The sequence below is a fragment of the Myodes glareolus genome, chromosome 9 (genome assembly GCF_982192425.1).
Source record: "Myodes glareolus chromosome 9, mMyoGla1.1, whole genome shotgun sequence".
NCBI lineage: Eukaryota > Metazoa > Chordata > Mammalia > Rodentia > Cricetidae > Myodes > Myodes glareolus.
Genome location: NC_142034.1, coordinates 7,307,501 through 7,322,822, shown reverse-complemented (window position 1 = coordinate 7,322,822; position 15,322 = coordinate 7,307,501). Strand labels below are relative to the sequence as shown.

The window sequence follows — 15,322 nt, the reverse complement described above, 5'->3', positions numbered from 1 at the left end:
ATCATCGTTAAGCCATAACCTTTCCTTTCTTATTCGTCCCCAAGATTAATATCAACATTACAATATAAACATTCCAAATTTTAAAAAGTTCCACAGTCTTTAAAAATTCAAACACTTGGAACTGGAGAGATGGCTCAGTGGTTAAGAGCACTGGTTGCTCTTCCAGAGGTCCTGAGTTCAATTCCCAGCAACCACATGGTGGCTCACAACCATCTGTAATGGGGTCTGGTGCCCTCTTCTGGCATAAAGATGCACATGCAGATAGAGCACTCATATACATAAATAATACATCTTAAAAAAAAATAAACACTCAGTCGGGCAGTGGTGGCAAACTCTTTTCATCCCAGCACGTGTGAGGCAGAGGTAGGTGGATCTCTGAGTTTGAGGCCAGCCTGGTCTACAGAACAAGTTCCAGGACAACTATTGCTACTCAGTGAAACCCTGTCTCAAAAAAAAAGAAGAAAAAAAAAACCAAGCTCTTAAAAATTTAGACTCTTTAAAATTCAAAATCTCTCCCTCAACTGTGGGCTCTTGTCAAATCAAAAATAAATTACTTTTTTACTTCAAGAGGGAAGAACCAGGGCACAAAGCAAAGCTAACCTCCAACAGTAGAGCTAAGTCAGTGCCCACTGTGTGGGATTCGCTCCCCATCTTCGGGCTCCTCCAAGGGGCTCCTCCAGCTCTGCTCCTGCAGCACACACAGCTTGTCTTCTAGGCTGCAGCCGACCCCACTTCTCTCCTGGTACTGTCCTTGGTGGTCATCCCGTGATGCATCTCCAAACTCCTGGTAGCCCTTGCTTTCGCCGATAACCTCTTCTGGGCTCATTGCAGGGACCCCAGTCCTGTCTCACAGCAAACCTCAGCTGCGCTCCATGGCCCCTTCATGCTTTTCAAAGCCAGCACCACCTGGGTGACTCTTACACTACTAAGTTCAGCTGCCAGCACAAGATACAACCTTGACCACCTCTGGAACACGGCTTCTGTGTGCTGACCCTAAGGAAACACACCGTCTGTCTGTCTGTCTGTCTGTCTCTCTCTCTCTCTCTTTCTCTCTCTCTCTCGGCTTTTCAGACAGGATTTCTCTGTGTGTAGCCCTGGCTTTCCTGAAACTTGCTTTGTAGACCAGGCTAGCTTTGAACTCAGAGATCCGCCTGCCTCTGCCTCCTGAGTGCTGGGATTAAAGGCTTTTGGTCTCTTGTTAATCACAGCTGATTCTTCAGCCCCAGCTGACCAGTTGCCACAGATTCTTCACACAAAAGGCCTGGTAGAGTCTCTGCTTCCCTCGGAAACTTCACAGGCCAGGCCTCCATCGTCTGCATTTTTCTCGACATTCTTACCTCCCAGGTTTCTACAGAACAGCTCACCAAGCTTTGAACACTCTGGCTTTTCTTGCCCAAAGTTCCAAAGTGTTTCCATAATCTTCCCCCCAAAAAAGACGTGGTCAGGTCTGTCACCGCAATACCCCACTATCCTGGTACCAACTTCTGTGCTAGTTAGGATTAATGCTGCTTTGATCAAACACCATGACCAAGGCAACTTGGGGAGGAAAGGGTCTATTTCAGCTTACACTTCCATCACTTAGGGAAGTCAGGACAGGAACTCAAACAGGGCAGAAAACTGGAGGCAGGAGCTGATGCAGGGACCATGGAGAGATGCTGCTTAGTGGCTTTCTCCCCGTGGCTTTCTCAGGCTGCTCTCTTATAGAACCCAGGACCACCAGCCCAGGGATGGCATCACCCACAATGGGCCTGGCCTTCCCCCATTGATCACTAATTGGGAAAATGCCCTACACGTGATGTACTTGAAGAAATTGAGTGACTCAGCAGAGCAGGCTTAACAAGGACATCCGTACCGGTTCCCCACCCCATCCCTGCGATCCGAACTCAGTGCCCCTTCATGCTCCCGCTCAGAGCTCACCTGCCGATTGTAGATGAAGCCCCAGAAGTTGTGATTCAGGTAGGCAAATAAAATCTCCCAGCCCCGAATGTTCACAGCCACTTGAGAAGTAAAAATAGAATCCTTGAGCATTTCTTCACTACGCTTCAAGGACGCGTGGCAGGTTCAATTAGGGATGGGTTCGTGCCGAGACGCTATTAACCCCAGTTAGCTTTTAACCCCTAGCACTCAGCAGGAACAGCCCTGCCAGCTTGGCATCCCTCGCTTCCTCATTTGAAACACCCTCCAGGGTCAATCCAGACAGCTCAGCTGTGCATTTGGCATCTGGCCATCGCCACTTGAACCCACTCCTCTGGGGCCGACAGGCTCTAAGCCTGTGAATTCTGCCCTGAGCCCTTCCGGATCCTGTGTGTTTAGCGAAGCCCTGATACGCAGCGGTCCAGTCCGACGCTGCAGCGGTCCAGTCCGACGCTGCAGTGGTCCGTCCGACGCTGCTGTTTCTAAGAAGGGCCTTTATCTGCCACGCTGAGTTAACAAGGGAAGCCCTGGAGTAAGAAGCCATGGAGTGGAACTGTTGACCTTTGTGTTGAGACCCCAGAAGCTGATCAGTGGGATGGAAAGTGCCAGAATTCTTGAAAGCCCCATCCCACTCTTCCGTGGGTACCATAACAGAAACCTCACCTTTAGAGGATGTAAACAAACAGGCACTTGGAGAACTGCCCACCTGGTGAGGAAGTTGATCAGTGCCCATGTAAGGGCACACAGTGGCCAGCAGGGTCCAGCACACCCTCTTTCAGTCCCGAGCCTTCTCTGAGAGTGGAAGATACCATGTGAGCGGACTGCCCTGGAACTTCTTCCTGTCTGTCTGTGCACTCACAGAGGTAGGAGGGACCCGCCCCCACCAGCCCCCGGCTGGATTCACAGCTGATGTGCCTCCTTGAGTCCTTCCCACTATCTTATTGCCAGAGTTGAAGTTCTGATCAGAAGCTGCAGGCCACTCCATGTATTCTCGGCAAGTGAAAGATGAGAAGAAGGCGTTAGGGGGTTGCTTGTTGTTCAGGAAAAGCTGATGGCTGGGTTGTGACTAGGAATCCTACCAAGAGGTAGATGCTTCCAAAAGACCAACCCCTTTGAAGGCCTTTAGTTCTTTAGGGTTCTTCTAAGATGTCACCTCTCCTGGGGACCATCATAGAGTCACCATGTGGTTATAGTCCAGAGGGCTCCCTTCCTTTGGCGGGTGGGCTGGGCAGCACTGCTGATGGTCGGAGCTGAGTGCCAGGCTCCTCTCCTTCGTATCTCCTCCCCACCCCCGCCTTCCTCAGTTCTAGGATCAAGCCAAGGGCCGAGCCGAGGGCCTTGTGTGTGCTAGGCAGACGCTCTTCCATTGAGCCATACCTCCCAGCCCTCCAAACTGCTTTTGGAAAGAGATGCCCTCCCCACATTGTGATCGTTTTTCAACAGGTGTGTGTCTGCAGAATTGCCTGGCTATGGCAGGAAGGGTAGTAAGGGGTACAAAGCAAATCAGCAAAACTAGGGAGGGATGCCTTTCATCCCTGTGATGACACCTTCCTCCCCAGCACTTTATCAAGTGCAACATAGCCCACGGATATCCATGTCATGTGTGCAAAGTCTTCTCTGGCTGTTGGAACAAGCAAGGATGTGGTCCTTGCCTTCGGTATGCCGACTCCCCTGCTGGGGATGCAGGAGCAGCCCTGTTCCCTACAGGATCGGAGTCACGTGGTGCCACCATGCACTGGCGATTCAGTCACGAGCCCTGGAGAAGCCTGAAGTAACTGCAGAGGAGACTGGCATTTGAATGAGCGTTGGAGGTGGGGCCAGAGAAAGGGGACGGCCAGCAGGAGGGTCCAGAGGGCAGAGGCATGAGGGTGGGAATTAGTTTGACGGAGTGCGGGGGGGGGACAGAGGAGGTGGATGCAGTGAGCTGGGCTTGCAGAAGCAGCCGGGTTGTGGCAGGAAAGTCATTACTTACCCTGCAACTTTCTTCCTTCGCCCCTGAACTTCTCCATCCTCTCCGTCTCCTCAGTCAGCGATCTCTACCTGCTCTGAGGGCCTTGCACATGAGTGGGAAGCCTCGCATGTGGGTGCAGATGTGTAGGGGCCTGTGACCTTGATCAGTGAGACCATCACGGGGTGACTTTGATAGAAGTAGAGTCGGGGAAAGGGGGGACAAGGAGGTTGAGACCATGATAGATTCCTGTCTGGCAGTGGGACTGAGCTTTTGGAGCCTCTTATGGCTATTGTATGATTGACACCAAATGTATGTTTTTGTTCTGTTTCTCTGGCCAGGAAGGTTTGGGCACAGGGAAAGCAGGCATCACACTGCTATACTTGGTGTGACTGTCACTCATGTGTTCCCCCACCTTCTAAAGAGCAGACTGCGCGCCTGGCCTGTCCCAGGCCCATTTTGTATAAGGAGAGTGGGTGGAATTAGAGCCTTTCTTCAGAGCATGCCGAGTGGGGTGGGGTCAGCCCGAAGGTGAGCATGGCTCAGCCTCAGCAGCGTTCTTGATTTGAAGATCTGCTTGTCCGTGACACAGTATCCACTTCCTGACCCCTGCTCTAGAGTGGGCAGCTGAGGCAATGCCCCACCTGAGGGAATGGAGGCTCCAGATAGCAGTTCTCTACCTGTGGGTCGTGACCCCTTTGGACCTGAACTTCCTTTTCACAGGGGTCACTTAAGACCACCAGAAAACACAGATGTTTGCATTACAACTCATAAGTGTAGCAAAATTACAGTTAGGAAGTAGCAACAAAAATAATTTTATAGTTGGAGGGTCACCGCAGCATGAGAAATTCTCTTAAAGGGCCGCAGCATTAGGAAGGTTGAGAACCACTGAGTTAGTTAGAAGCTGAAGTCTCAGCACTTCCTGACCTTACCCAAACCCTGTGTTATCCGGGGTGGGGGGAGTCCACCCAGCCCATCCTGCCTGTGTGAGGCCCCAAGTCATTAGTCCATGGTCTGTTTCGGGGGACAGAGGCCTGGGTGTAGGCAGGAGCTTTCTAGTCTTCATTCTGCCATTGAGCTTCATTTCTATCGCCGGTTGGGGAAATTCAGCTTCTGGCAGCCCTGTTGTTTGGCTCATGGACTGGGTGTGGTGTTGTCCTGCAGTGGGTGCGATGTGGCACCTTTGGGCACCTTTCTGAGCCGTACTTGGGACTCCTGGGTTTAGAGAGAATCTGTGGTTTGGAGGACATGTTATGGTAACCACAGAAATCTAGTATTTGAGTCAAGAAAGATTGGAGATGGCCGGATGTTTGACGCCTGAGCAGCTGAGGTGAATGTCATCTGCCTAGGGGACATAGGAAGGCGGACAGCCTTGACAAACAGGAGACTCCAGAACATTCTAAAAAAGCAGTGGCTGCGTCCTGCCTGCAGTGCCTTGGGAACATGTGCTGCCTCGTGTCCATCACGACTCCAGCAAGGCTGCTGTGGGGACTTTGGTGTGCAGCAAAACTCACTGACCCAGAAAGAGAGATTTGAGTGGCCCTGTTTGCCCCTGCCCGGTCTGTCTCAGACCTTATTCCCAGAAACCAGCTTGAAGATTTCATTAGAAATCAAAGCATTGCTGGTTCTTTTTTTTTTTTTTTTCCTCCCCATTTCTTTTTTAAAAGAAACATACTTGGCTGCTGTGCCGGGTGTCCCTGCTTTCTGTAATGAGAGGGGCGACAGGAGTCCTTGAACGGAGACTGAGCTGGAACTGATCAATGGCATTTGGGGGTTGGGAAATTTGCTCAGGAGCCAGCGAATTCCTAATGTCATGTGGGCTAGACTGGAAGCCCCAGGGGATAGGCCGTCTCCTGGCTTTCTGGCTCTCTCTCTGTAAAAGGGAAGGAGCGCACCTCACCTGACTGGGTTCACTCCATGGTGGACTCTACCCTGCCTGACCCCAGCCAGCTCTCTTCCCACTTCCACACTCGTCCTCTCTCACTCTGGATGCCCGCGCCTGCAGTTGCTTCTGCCTCGAGCTAATTTGCAATGGACACCTGTTCCTTAATTAGCCCCAGCTCCGGGTCGGTTGCTTCATCTGGGCTCCCTCTGCTGTGTGAGCTTGCACCCCGTGCGAGGGCTGCTGGCTGGCAGGTTGTCTATGCTGTCTGTGACTTGGCGGGCCCTGAACTTGCTCAGCTGTGGAAACACAGCCACTGTCCCGCCATCCGTGTCGCAGCTGGAGCTCAATCCTAAAAGAGCTCTTTCCCACCAGGTCCAGTTGCCAGGGCAGACCTGGCGTCTGGGCTAAATATGGACCGCTAAGCAGTGGGCCCTCGGTCTAACTCTGTCACTCACTTGGCCCCAGGGACCCTCTGCACCTAGGAGTCTACCATGGAGTTTTATGAAATGGGTTTCTCATGTCCTGGAGTCTTTTCAAGGGTGCGCTGAGAATGAGGGAGATAGATCGGCCTCTGTGCAGGGGCCCCTGGAGGGTGACCCTGGGCAGTGCCCTCCAGGATGCTTGCACTGCCGCCACCCTGTTTCAGTGCACTAGAACATTCTAAAAACCGGGCGGTGTTCTATGTGACATCTGACCTTCCTCGTGAGCCACCCCAAGATTTCCCACTTCCGCAGTTGGACGCTGTGTTTGCAACTGGAAACGTCACAGGTCAGAGCTAAATTGTCTAAACCCCAGGCATACCAAGAGCCCAGGTCCCAGCAGACCCGAGGCGTTTGGACACGTTTTGTGTTTATGCCTCTCCCTGTTAGCCCCGTCTCTGCTTCAAAAGAGAAATTCACCAGTGGAAAGTTTCCCTGAAGTGGGGATTTTCCTAAATGACTTCCTGGTGGCCTTGCATGAAGACAGGTTGGGCTGGGCCGGGGTGGGGGTGGGGGAGGGCGGTGCCTGGTGTGCATTCTCTTACTGTAGTCCAGCGCCCCTGCCAGGGCTACATTTACCTGATTCACGGAATCCCTTCCCTGCCTCTGCTGCCACCCAGCCTGAGCAAATGCTTCTCTCTCCCAGCCCCCTGTTTCTAAACAGAAGCAAGGCTGGTTTTGAGGGCCCCAGCAGAAAGTCCTTCTCTCCAGAAATCTCCCAGCCCTGGAGGTTGCCAGGCCGCTTTCACCCACCCCAGCTAATTAGCTCCTTTCTTAGGCGGTTCTGGAATCCTGTCATTCATTCTCACAGCGATAATAGTCTTGGATAAGAGGTCACAGCTTCCCCCACTTCCTGCCCTCCTTGTGGAGGGGGTGGAGTGGGCTCCCCACCCCCAGGAGCTCCCTCTTGTTTGTCACAGTAACTGTCTCACCCCCCCCCCCCCACACACACACACTTGGCAGCTGTGATGGAGTCACCCTGCTCAGAGGGTCAGAGCCCAGCTCCCCATGGCAGACGCCTCTCCCGGTCCTTCAGGCTCCCCCCTACCCCACCGTATGCCGCATCTCTGGTGAGTGTCATTAGCATCAGCGTGATGAAATGGCACAGTGTAAATGTTAATAGGGGCTGATGTTTCGCCTGCTTCCGAGTGGCAGATTGGAAATGGTACCATCTTAACTCCAAGGAGCAGCTTTTAATCCCTCTGCTTCCTGAGCAGCCAATTTGGCATGGAAAACCCAACTCCCCTTCCCTCTGAGACATCACCACATCTACCCCAGTTGCTTTTCATGAAGGGGTCTACGTACCCCACAGATCAGTGGCCTAAGGCAGGGTTCATTTATTTTTTTTCTTTAAGTTAAGCATTTTCCCCTTGGTCTCCAAAGGAAAGGGAAGAACTCGGTGGACCAGAGCCACAGGCACCCGGGTCTCGGAGAAGTTCACCTCCCACCCCTGACTTCTCCACTCCCAGCTCTTCAGAATAGATGGGGATGCCCTTGACCTCCCAGCCCTTCTGCTCCACCCTCATAGTGCTGGAGTAGCAGGCCTAGGATATGGGTATGTGCCATCACACCTGGTTTATGTGATGCTGGGAGCTGAGCCCATGGCAATCTTTCTGCCACTGACCAGCTTCCCAACCCCACTCCTGGTCTTCCCTGTCGATCCAGGACATTTCCTTAAGTGGCCCCAACAGCCCTGACTTCTGCTAATCAGAGCCCTCATGTCCCTGTTCCCTCTGTCCTCTCTTCCCCGTGATGGTGAGGGTCTGTCTGGCCTTCCTTCTGGACCATCTCACTGGTACTTCATTCTTAATCCACACTCAGCAGCACACTGCTGGGCCTGAGGCTTCCTCATCAGTGTCTGCCGAAGAAGTCAGCAGGATGGATTGGGTGGAGGTGTGAAGCCTGGGCTTTGCCCAAAAGTGAGGCTCTGACTCTTCCATCCGTCTCTAGTCCTTGATCTTTATCTTTGGTGACCTTGATGGGCCCCAGGAGGGCTCTGTCAAGAGGTGCAGGAATTCCCTTGTGGTACTGCGGGCCTCATCATGGCCTCCAGGCTGCTGCCCCCCACAGCCTGCTTCATGTCACCCCTCTGCACACCGCCTCATTGCTCTTTCCGTCCCCAGGCTATCTTCACCCTCCTCCTCGGACCTTTCACCTTCTTCGACGTCCAGAAGACTAAGTACCTGCAGATCTTGACCTCTCTGATGAGATGGATTGGTGAGTCTGAGAAATCTCCCCTTTGTCTCCCCTTCTCCCCCATGCCTCCCTCCGCCTCTGCAGAGAAGCCAGGCAAACTCCCAGCTGGGATGTGGCAGCGGTTCCATCCAATCGGCCTGCCTGGTCCTCTGACCTTTCCAGAGGGCACGGAGGAGGCAAGTGCTCCGCCGGCCTTTTACTGCTGGGAAAATTTAGTACCAAAAAAATGTGAGTGACTTTTTCCAGGTCACATTGAACGGATGGAACTGGGCTAGGACCTGAACTGCTAATTCCGGTCCAGCCTCCTTCACATGACCGTGCTAGGTCGGGCTGTGCCCCCTGGAGGGGACAGGAACAACACCATTCTGCCTTCTCGGGAGTATGATAGGTGGTACAGCCGTGAAACCCAGTGGGCCATGGCAGCAGCTGCTCTCGGCCTCTGAGCTCTGGACCACCAGTGTGCAAAGGAGCCCGCACCATCTATAGTGGATGGCAGCACTCTTGTCCTCAGGTAGATGTTGGGGATCTTCCCCCCTTAAACTGGGTTAGCAGTGGGTATCTGTTCACTTCTGCCGTACCAGCCGGCCACCCTGGCAAAGGAGCCCGCGGCTGGGGCAGCAGTGTTGAGGAAGACCAGCTGTGGGCTGCTGTTGCCGATCCTCTGACTGGCTGCCGTGTGTCTGTCTTTCTCAGTATTAAAGCTAAAACGGGGTGGGATGGGGTGGGGTGGGGATGTGACTTAGTAAGTGCTTGTCTGGTAATCTTGAAACCTTGACTTGGTCCCCCGGCACCAAATCAAGCCAGATATGGTAGTATGTGCCTGTACTGTAGCTCTAGGGAAACAGAGGAAGAATCAGAAGTTCAAGGTCACACTTAGCTATAACTGAGTTAATTCAAGGCCAGCCTTGGCTATCTGAGACTTATCCAGGAATCCCTATCCCACCCCACCCCCTGGCAAGGCTTCTTCTTCCTGTCTACCCTGAGGCTGATGAACTCCCACCAGGACCAAAGCTGCGGCCTGCCTCTGGTTTTTGTTTTTGTTTTTTGTTTTTTTTTTCCCCGTACCACAGCAGGATGATGGTTCTGCTAAGGGCTGCATCTTTGGGCTCCCCAGCTCAGTGGGAGGATGGGAGGAACCATGGAAATCCTGGGTTCCACAGTGGGAAGCAGGGGTGGGGGGGGTCATCCTTTTAAACAGCCTGGCCTGCCCCAGCTAGAGCAGGCTCTGAAGCTTGGGGGTGAGGCAGCCCCCCAACTCTCTATCCAGGAGCCCCAGAGGGCTTGGTGCCTAAAACTCAGGGTCAGCAGTGGTCAGACCCGAGTGGCCAGATCCGAGCTGGTCACCCTCTCTTATATCTTGGCTTACGTTTCGTATGTGAGAGTTCCAGGGTGTCTTTTGCAGCAGGGTTGGAGAGGAATGTTCTCTGTCTGCATCTACCTGTGTCTGTTGCCCAGTTCCTTTCCCTCCCAGAGGGTAGGTTGACAAGTCTGGCCCCCGCCCTGCTGGGGCTTGCCTGTCCTCAGCCCAGGACGGGCTCTCTAAGCTACAGTCTGAAGCTGACTTTCTCGTTTCTTGCTGTGGCTGGGATGACATTGAGGGATGAGCGGGGAGGGGGGGACAGGGAGGGGGGACGGGGAGGGGGGACACATGCTCTGACTAGCTTGATGGATTCCTGTGTCAGCCCGTAAGGGGACAACAGTGCTGATAATGACAGTTAACTTCTATATTTTTGAAGGATGTATCCATCTAAAGAGGGAAGCTTGGGCTCAGGGTAGTGGCACACTTTTATAATCCCCACATGTAGGAGGCTGCAGGAGGATCAGGAGTTCAAGGCCAGCCTTGACTACATAGAAAACCCAGCTTGAACTACATGAGACCCTATCTCAGAAAGAGAGGAAGTAGAAGGAAGGATTCGTGAAAGGGGAAGGAATTGGTTAACAGTAAATATTTCTTGTAAGCACCAGGACCAGCTCAGAATTACAGCAGAGCTCTGAGGCCAGCAGGTCCCAGACCCCAGAGACCACCTCCAGCCTGCCTTTGCTTCCTTCAGGTCTCCCTCCCCTTGGGTCTGCCCAGACACCTGCTATGTTATCCAACTGGCTCAGTAGGTAAAAGCACTCACCATACCTGATATCATATGCCTGATACCTGAGTTTGGCTCCCCAGAACCCGCATAGAAGCTGGACGCAGTAGTACAGGGGTCTGGGATCCCAGTCTTACGGGAAGATGGGGTAGAGACAGGTTCTCCAGAAACTCAAAGCTGTATGCAGCCATAACAAGAGAGACTGTCGTAAAGCAAGGTCCAAGACCAAGACTGACCCCAAGGTTGTCTTCTGACCTTTGTTCACACACTGCCACCAACATTCACCTGAGTAAGTGCACATGCATGTTCCCAGCTCCAGGAGGATCTGAGGCCTCCGCCCCCACTGGCACCAGCATGTGTGTGCATATACCCACATGCAGACACACACACAATTTAAATTAATAAAAACAGGGCTGAAGAAAGACCACCAAAACTGCAAAAATAAATCTTAAAGAAACAAACTAAGGCCAGCAGGTGGTGGCACACATCTTTAATCCCAGCACTCGGGAAACAGAGGCAGGCGGATCTCTGTGAGTTCCGAGGTCAGCCTGGTCAACAGAGTGAGTTCCAGTATAGCCAGGGCTACAGAGAGAAACCCTGTCTCAAAAAAAAACAAAAACAAAAACAAAAACAAAACAAAAAAAAAAACAAAAAGAGAAGGAAAGAGGCAAAGTAACAGAAAGTTGAACGTACATAAGCAAGTCCCTGACTCAGATGCTCTGTTCCCCCGTGGAACTGCCACCTTGCCTCTTACGGGGCAGGAGAATCCCAGTTCTACCCCGGGCCTCCAAGCAGCGCCTGTGTGCTGCAGAGCAGGAAACAGTGGTCCTGAGAGGGTCTGTGGGCAGCAGTGGGAGCCTGGGCAGAGCCCAGCTAGTAAGGGTCCTTGGCATTTTGTCTCTGGGCACCACGCTGCTGCCTTGACACATCGTCTGCACCACCGTTTCCCCTTTCCCTTGGAGCTGAGAGATAATCAAATGTCAGGAGTCTCCCGGGTGCACTGCTGTGGGCGATGGAGCACAAGGCAGTCATTTTTCTCTGTGAGAGACTCAGACCTTTGGACTCAAAAAGCTGGGCCCCCTAGTGACAGAGCCGCCCAGGAAAAGGAAAGCTGCCGTTAAGTAAACTAGACCATAGTGAGCAGGGTTACGTTCTCAGCTGGGGCAGAGGAACTACCAGGGCAGTTCTCTCCTCGGCTAGGAACAGGCTTTTTCCTCCACCTAACTCCGGGTCTTGCTGTAAAGAGGAGAATCCCCCAGAAGCACCCAGGCTGCACCAGACAGCCCTGTTCATGGAAGGGACCTCAGCCTGCCCTGGGCCGCAGCAAGGGTGCCTGTCTGAGCCAAGCTCACCCCAGGCAGTTTTTCTAGAACACCCTTTGGGCAGTGATCTCAGAAGCCCCATTTGTCCTCAGGAGCCTTAGCCAAGTTGTCATTCTGCCTCTGAGAAGCAGCTGTGTGGCATGTCCCTCCCAAGACCCTCCTCCCCACACTCCTCCCCCTCCCCCTTTAACTTCCCTCCTTTCCATCCTTTGCCAACACACACTCTTTCTCTCCCCTCTCCCCAAATGAGGGCTCTGCCTTTTCAAGAGCTGAGTAGGGAGCTCAGAGAGGCAGTAAGCTGGCTCGGGTTCCAGAAGACAAGGAGGAAGAATAGGCACCAAAGGGACCGGAAAATCGTGAATAAATGTGCTGAGCCGGAAAGTTTCTCGCGCATAATTAGGAATTTGTTCTACTATCTGTTGAAATGAAGCTGGGGTCCATGGCAGGCCCCCAGAGCTATGCCCGGGAGCCTCAGGTTCATCCCTCTGAGGGTTCTTCCTCTGCCCTTCCCATCCGTACTTTGTGAGTCGCCTTGTGTTTCCACAGTAGGATTTGAAGGCTTAAACGGCTTTTGCAAATAGCCAGTTGTCCAGGGAAAATGCCAGGATATAGGTGACAGATGCCAGCGTGGACTCATTGCCTGCCAGGCTGGCTGATTTGGGGTCCTTCAATGTGTGTGTGTGTGTGTGTGTGTGTGTGTGTGTGTGTGTGTATGTGTATGTGTGTGTGTGTGTGTGTATGTGTGTGTGTGTGTGTGTGTGTGTGTGTGAGAGAGAGAGAGGGGGGGGTTTCTATTGCTGTGAAGAGACACTATGACCACAGCAATTCTTACAAAGAAAACATTTAACTGGGGTGGCTCGCTTACAGTTTCAGAGGTTCAGACCATTATCATCAGGACGGGGGAGCATGGTGGCATACAGGCAGAGGTGATGCTGGAGCTCAGAGTACTACATCTTGCAGGCAACAGGATGTCAACTATCTCTCTGAGGGAAGCTTGAGCAAATGAGACCTCAAAGCCCACCCCCCAGTGGCACACTTCCTCCAACAAGACCACACCTTCTAATACTGCCACTTCCTTTGGGGGTCATTTTCTTCCAAACTGCCAATGTGTATGTGTGTGTGTTTAGCCTGCGTGTGTGTATATGTGTACCATGTGAGTGCCTGGTGCCAGATGGTCAGAAAAGGGCATCAGATCCTCTGGAACTGGAGTTACAGACAGTTAGCTGAAGTGTGGTTGCTGGGACTCAAACCTGGGTCCTCTACAAAGAGCAGTAAGTGCTTTAACTGCTGAGCCAACACTTCAGGCCTGAGGGTACTTGGATGGTAAATTCCTCTGAAGAGGAATAAGTTCCAAGGAGAATCTCTGCTGTCCCCAGTCAGGGAGATTATCCTCCAGGCCAGCACAGACCTCACTGCCAGCCCGTGGGCTTCCAGTTGGCTCTCCCAGGCAGCCACTCCAGGCTGGTCACAGCTGTGTGAGCACAGGGCCTCACCTGGATGCTGCACCTGCTGGCTGCCGCTGCACCTTCTGGCCTTGCTCCCTTTAATGTGGCCCGATGACTTCCTCTCCCACTGTGCACAGACCGAGCGTCCTCTGGGACCCTATTCTGGGCTGTGGCAAGGAAGACTTGCCTCACTGAGGACTGTAAAGACACAGGAGTCAGACTAGGAGGTGCCTGTCAGAATCATCCCTGGCACCTGCTCGGCACTCAGACAGGCACATCGTCCTCCTCTCCACCGGTCAGCTGACTGTGGCCTCAGGATGAACCTCCCCCTTGGACTGGCTTTGAGGTCAGGGACATTGCCTCAGCCGTGTCCAAAACAGAGCTATGCTTCCCAGTATCCTCCAGGCAGCCTGTCGACCTCTATCCCCACACCCAGCTGTGGTCCCTGCACCTCAGCCCCTTCCCACACACACACACCTGAGAGAAATGAGCAGACTCATCCATGTAGTTGGGGTATAGGGAATTAGCTTTAGTCCTAGCCCTCTCTCAGCAGCAGGTGGCCCAGGGGCACATGCATCAGCCAAGGCGCTGTCCTTCATTCCCACAGGTCCAGCAACCAGGGCCTTCTATCCTGAGTCCAAAGCAACAAGACTTAGACCTGTTGGTGGCTCCCTCCCTGGATACCCAGCTGGCTGCCCCATGGGAGCTTTTGGGCTAGAAGGGGTCACAATGGCATTATTACTTCAATCCTATTACCCACCCAGCCCTCCCTGCTCACACACAGATGCCTCCCACGTTGGCTCGCCGACAGCTGGTTCAGCTCAGGGCACCCCATCGGTGTTATTAAAAACGCAATTCCTTCTAATAAAGGCTGCTCTGGAGCACCACCGCACTCCTTCGGGCTGTCGAGGACCCATAGGACCCCACCCCCACCCCACCTCTGCTTGTGTATTCAGAGCTACCACCGCAGCCTGCATCCAGCTCCACACTCCCCTCAAAGTGGGTCAGACACCATCCTTGCCAGGCATCCATAGAGGAGCTAGGGCTGCTCTGCCTGGGGAAGTTGCTCAGACCTGCTCTCCCACCCCACCCCCTACAGTGCCCCAGATTTGTTCCAAGCCAGCAGGAGGGTGCAACTAAGCAGCCAAACAAGACCGCAGGTCCCCAAGAAGAGACCTTCGCCTGGGTACAGGAGGGCTTTCTGGTGTCTACCTGTCCCCAAGTCTGTGGTGGCCCCAGTGGAGAGTCTCCCAGTGGGGCTGCTCTGATCTGTCGCCGCCAGCAGTCAGGGGTCTTGTAAGCCTGGGCCATCTGTTGCCCACTTTTGCCAAGTGGCTTTTGAATTCCTGTGCTGCCCTCAGCTGCTGCTCCCAAGAAGTCCAGGAAAAGCCTCATCTCAGAAAGTGAAAGTTGTGCGCCCAGGTTCCGTCTCCATTCCCCATCTCCTGTGGCCAGCCTTCCTGTGCTCGGACTGTCCTGCCCAGTGGCCACTGCCCAGGACTCTCTGTGGCTACTCTACAAGTAGAGGGGCCCCAAACAAGTCCTTGGTGGTCTTCGTTGTTCCCTGAGTTTTCCAGGCATTCTCTCTGCACATGAAAAGAACAGTGTGAAGAGAGGAACTTGGGGTTTCTGTGGACAGGCCATCAGGTGAAGCAGACAGGTCATTAGCCTTTTCTAGAGATGAGCCAGCCACAGGCTGACAATTGCACCTCAGCCAGCATCAGTCAAGACCAACCAGAATGCCGTGCTGCTGGGCCCCAAGAGAAGGCGGCCATTCTCTTCCAGTCTCCCATCTAAGCAGCTCCACTTGCCGCCAGCTCTGATCTGCACCTCTATCACTTGCAGCTCTTCCCACCAACCAGAACTGCTGTCCCCCACCCCCAGGTTAGGGGGACAGCTACCTGAGCACTCCCAAGGCAAGGGAAGAGCACCTGTGGTCAGCAGAGGGGCGGGTCTGGTGATAAGGATGGGCTCTGCACAGGGTGGACCCTTGTAGCCGCCACATACAGAGCCACAGCAGCCCTGCAGCTCCACCAGGCATGCTCCTTC

At 53.4% G+C, this 15,322-nt stretch overlaps 1 protein-coding gene across 1 annotated transcript in view; it reads left to right on the top strand.

The window, feature by feature from the left end:
• Positions 1 to 15,322, top strand: part of Slc38a12 (solute carrier family 38 member 12) — a 62,277-nt gene that overhangs the window by 33,991 nt on the left and 12,964 nt on the right. Inside the window, exon 9 of the mRNA XM_048452055.3 lies at positions 8,350 to 8,443. Coding sequence (XP_048308012.1) covers positions 8,350 to 8,443 — 94 coding nt within the window. The remainder of the gene's footprint in view (positions 1 to 8,349; positions 8,444 to 15,322) is intronic.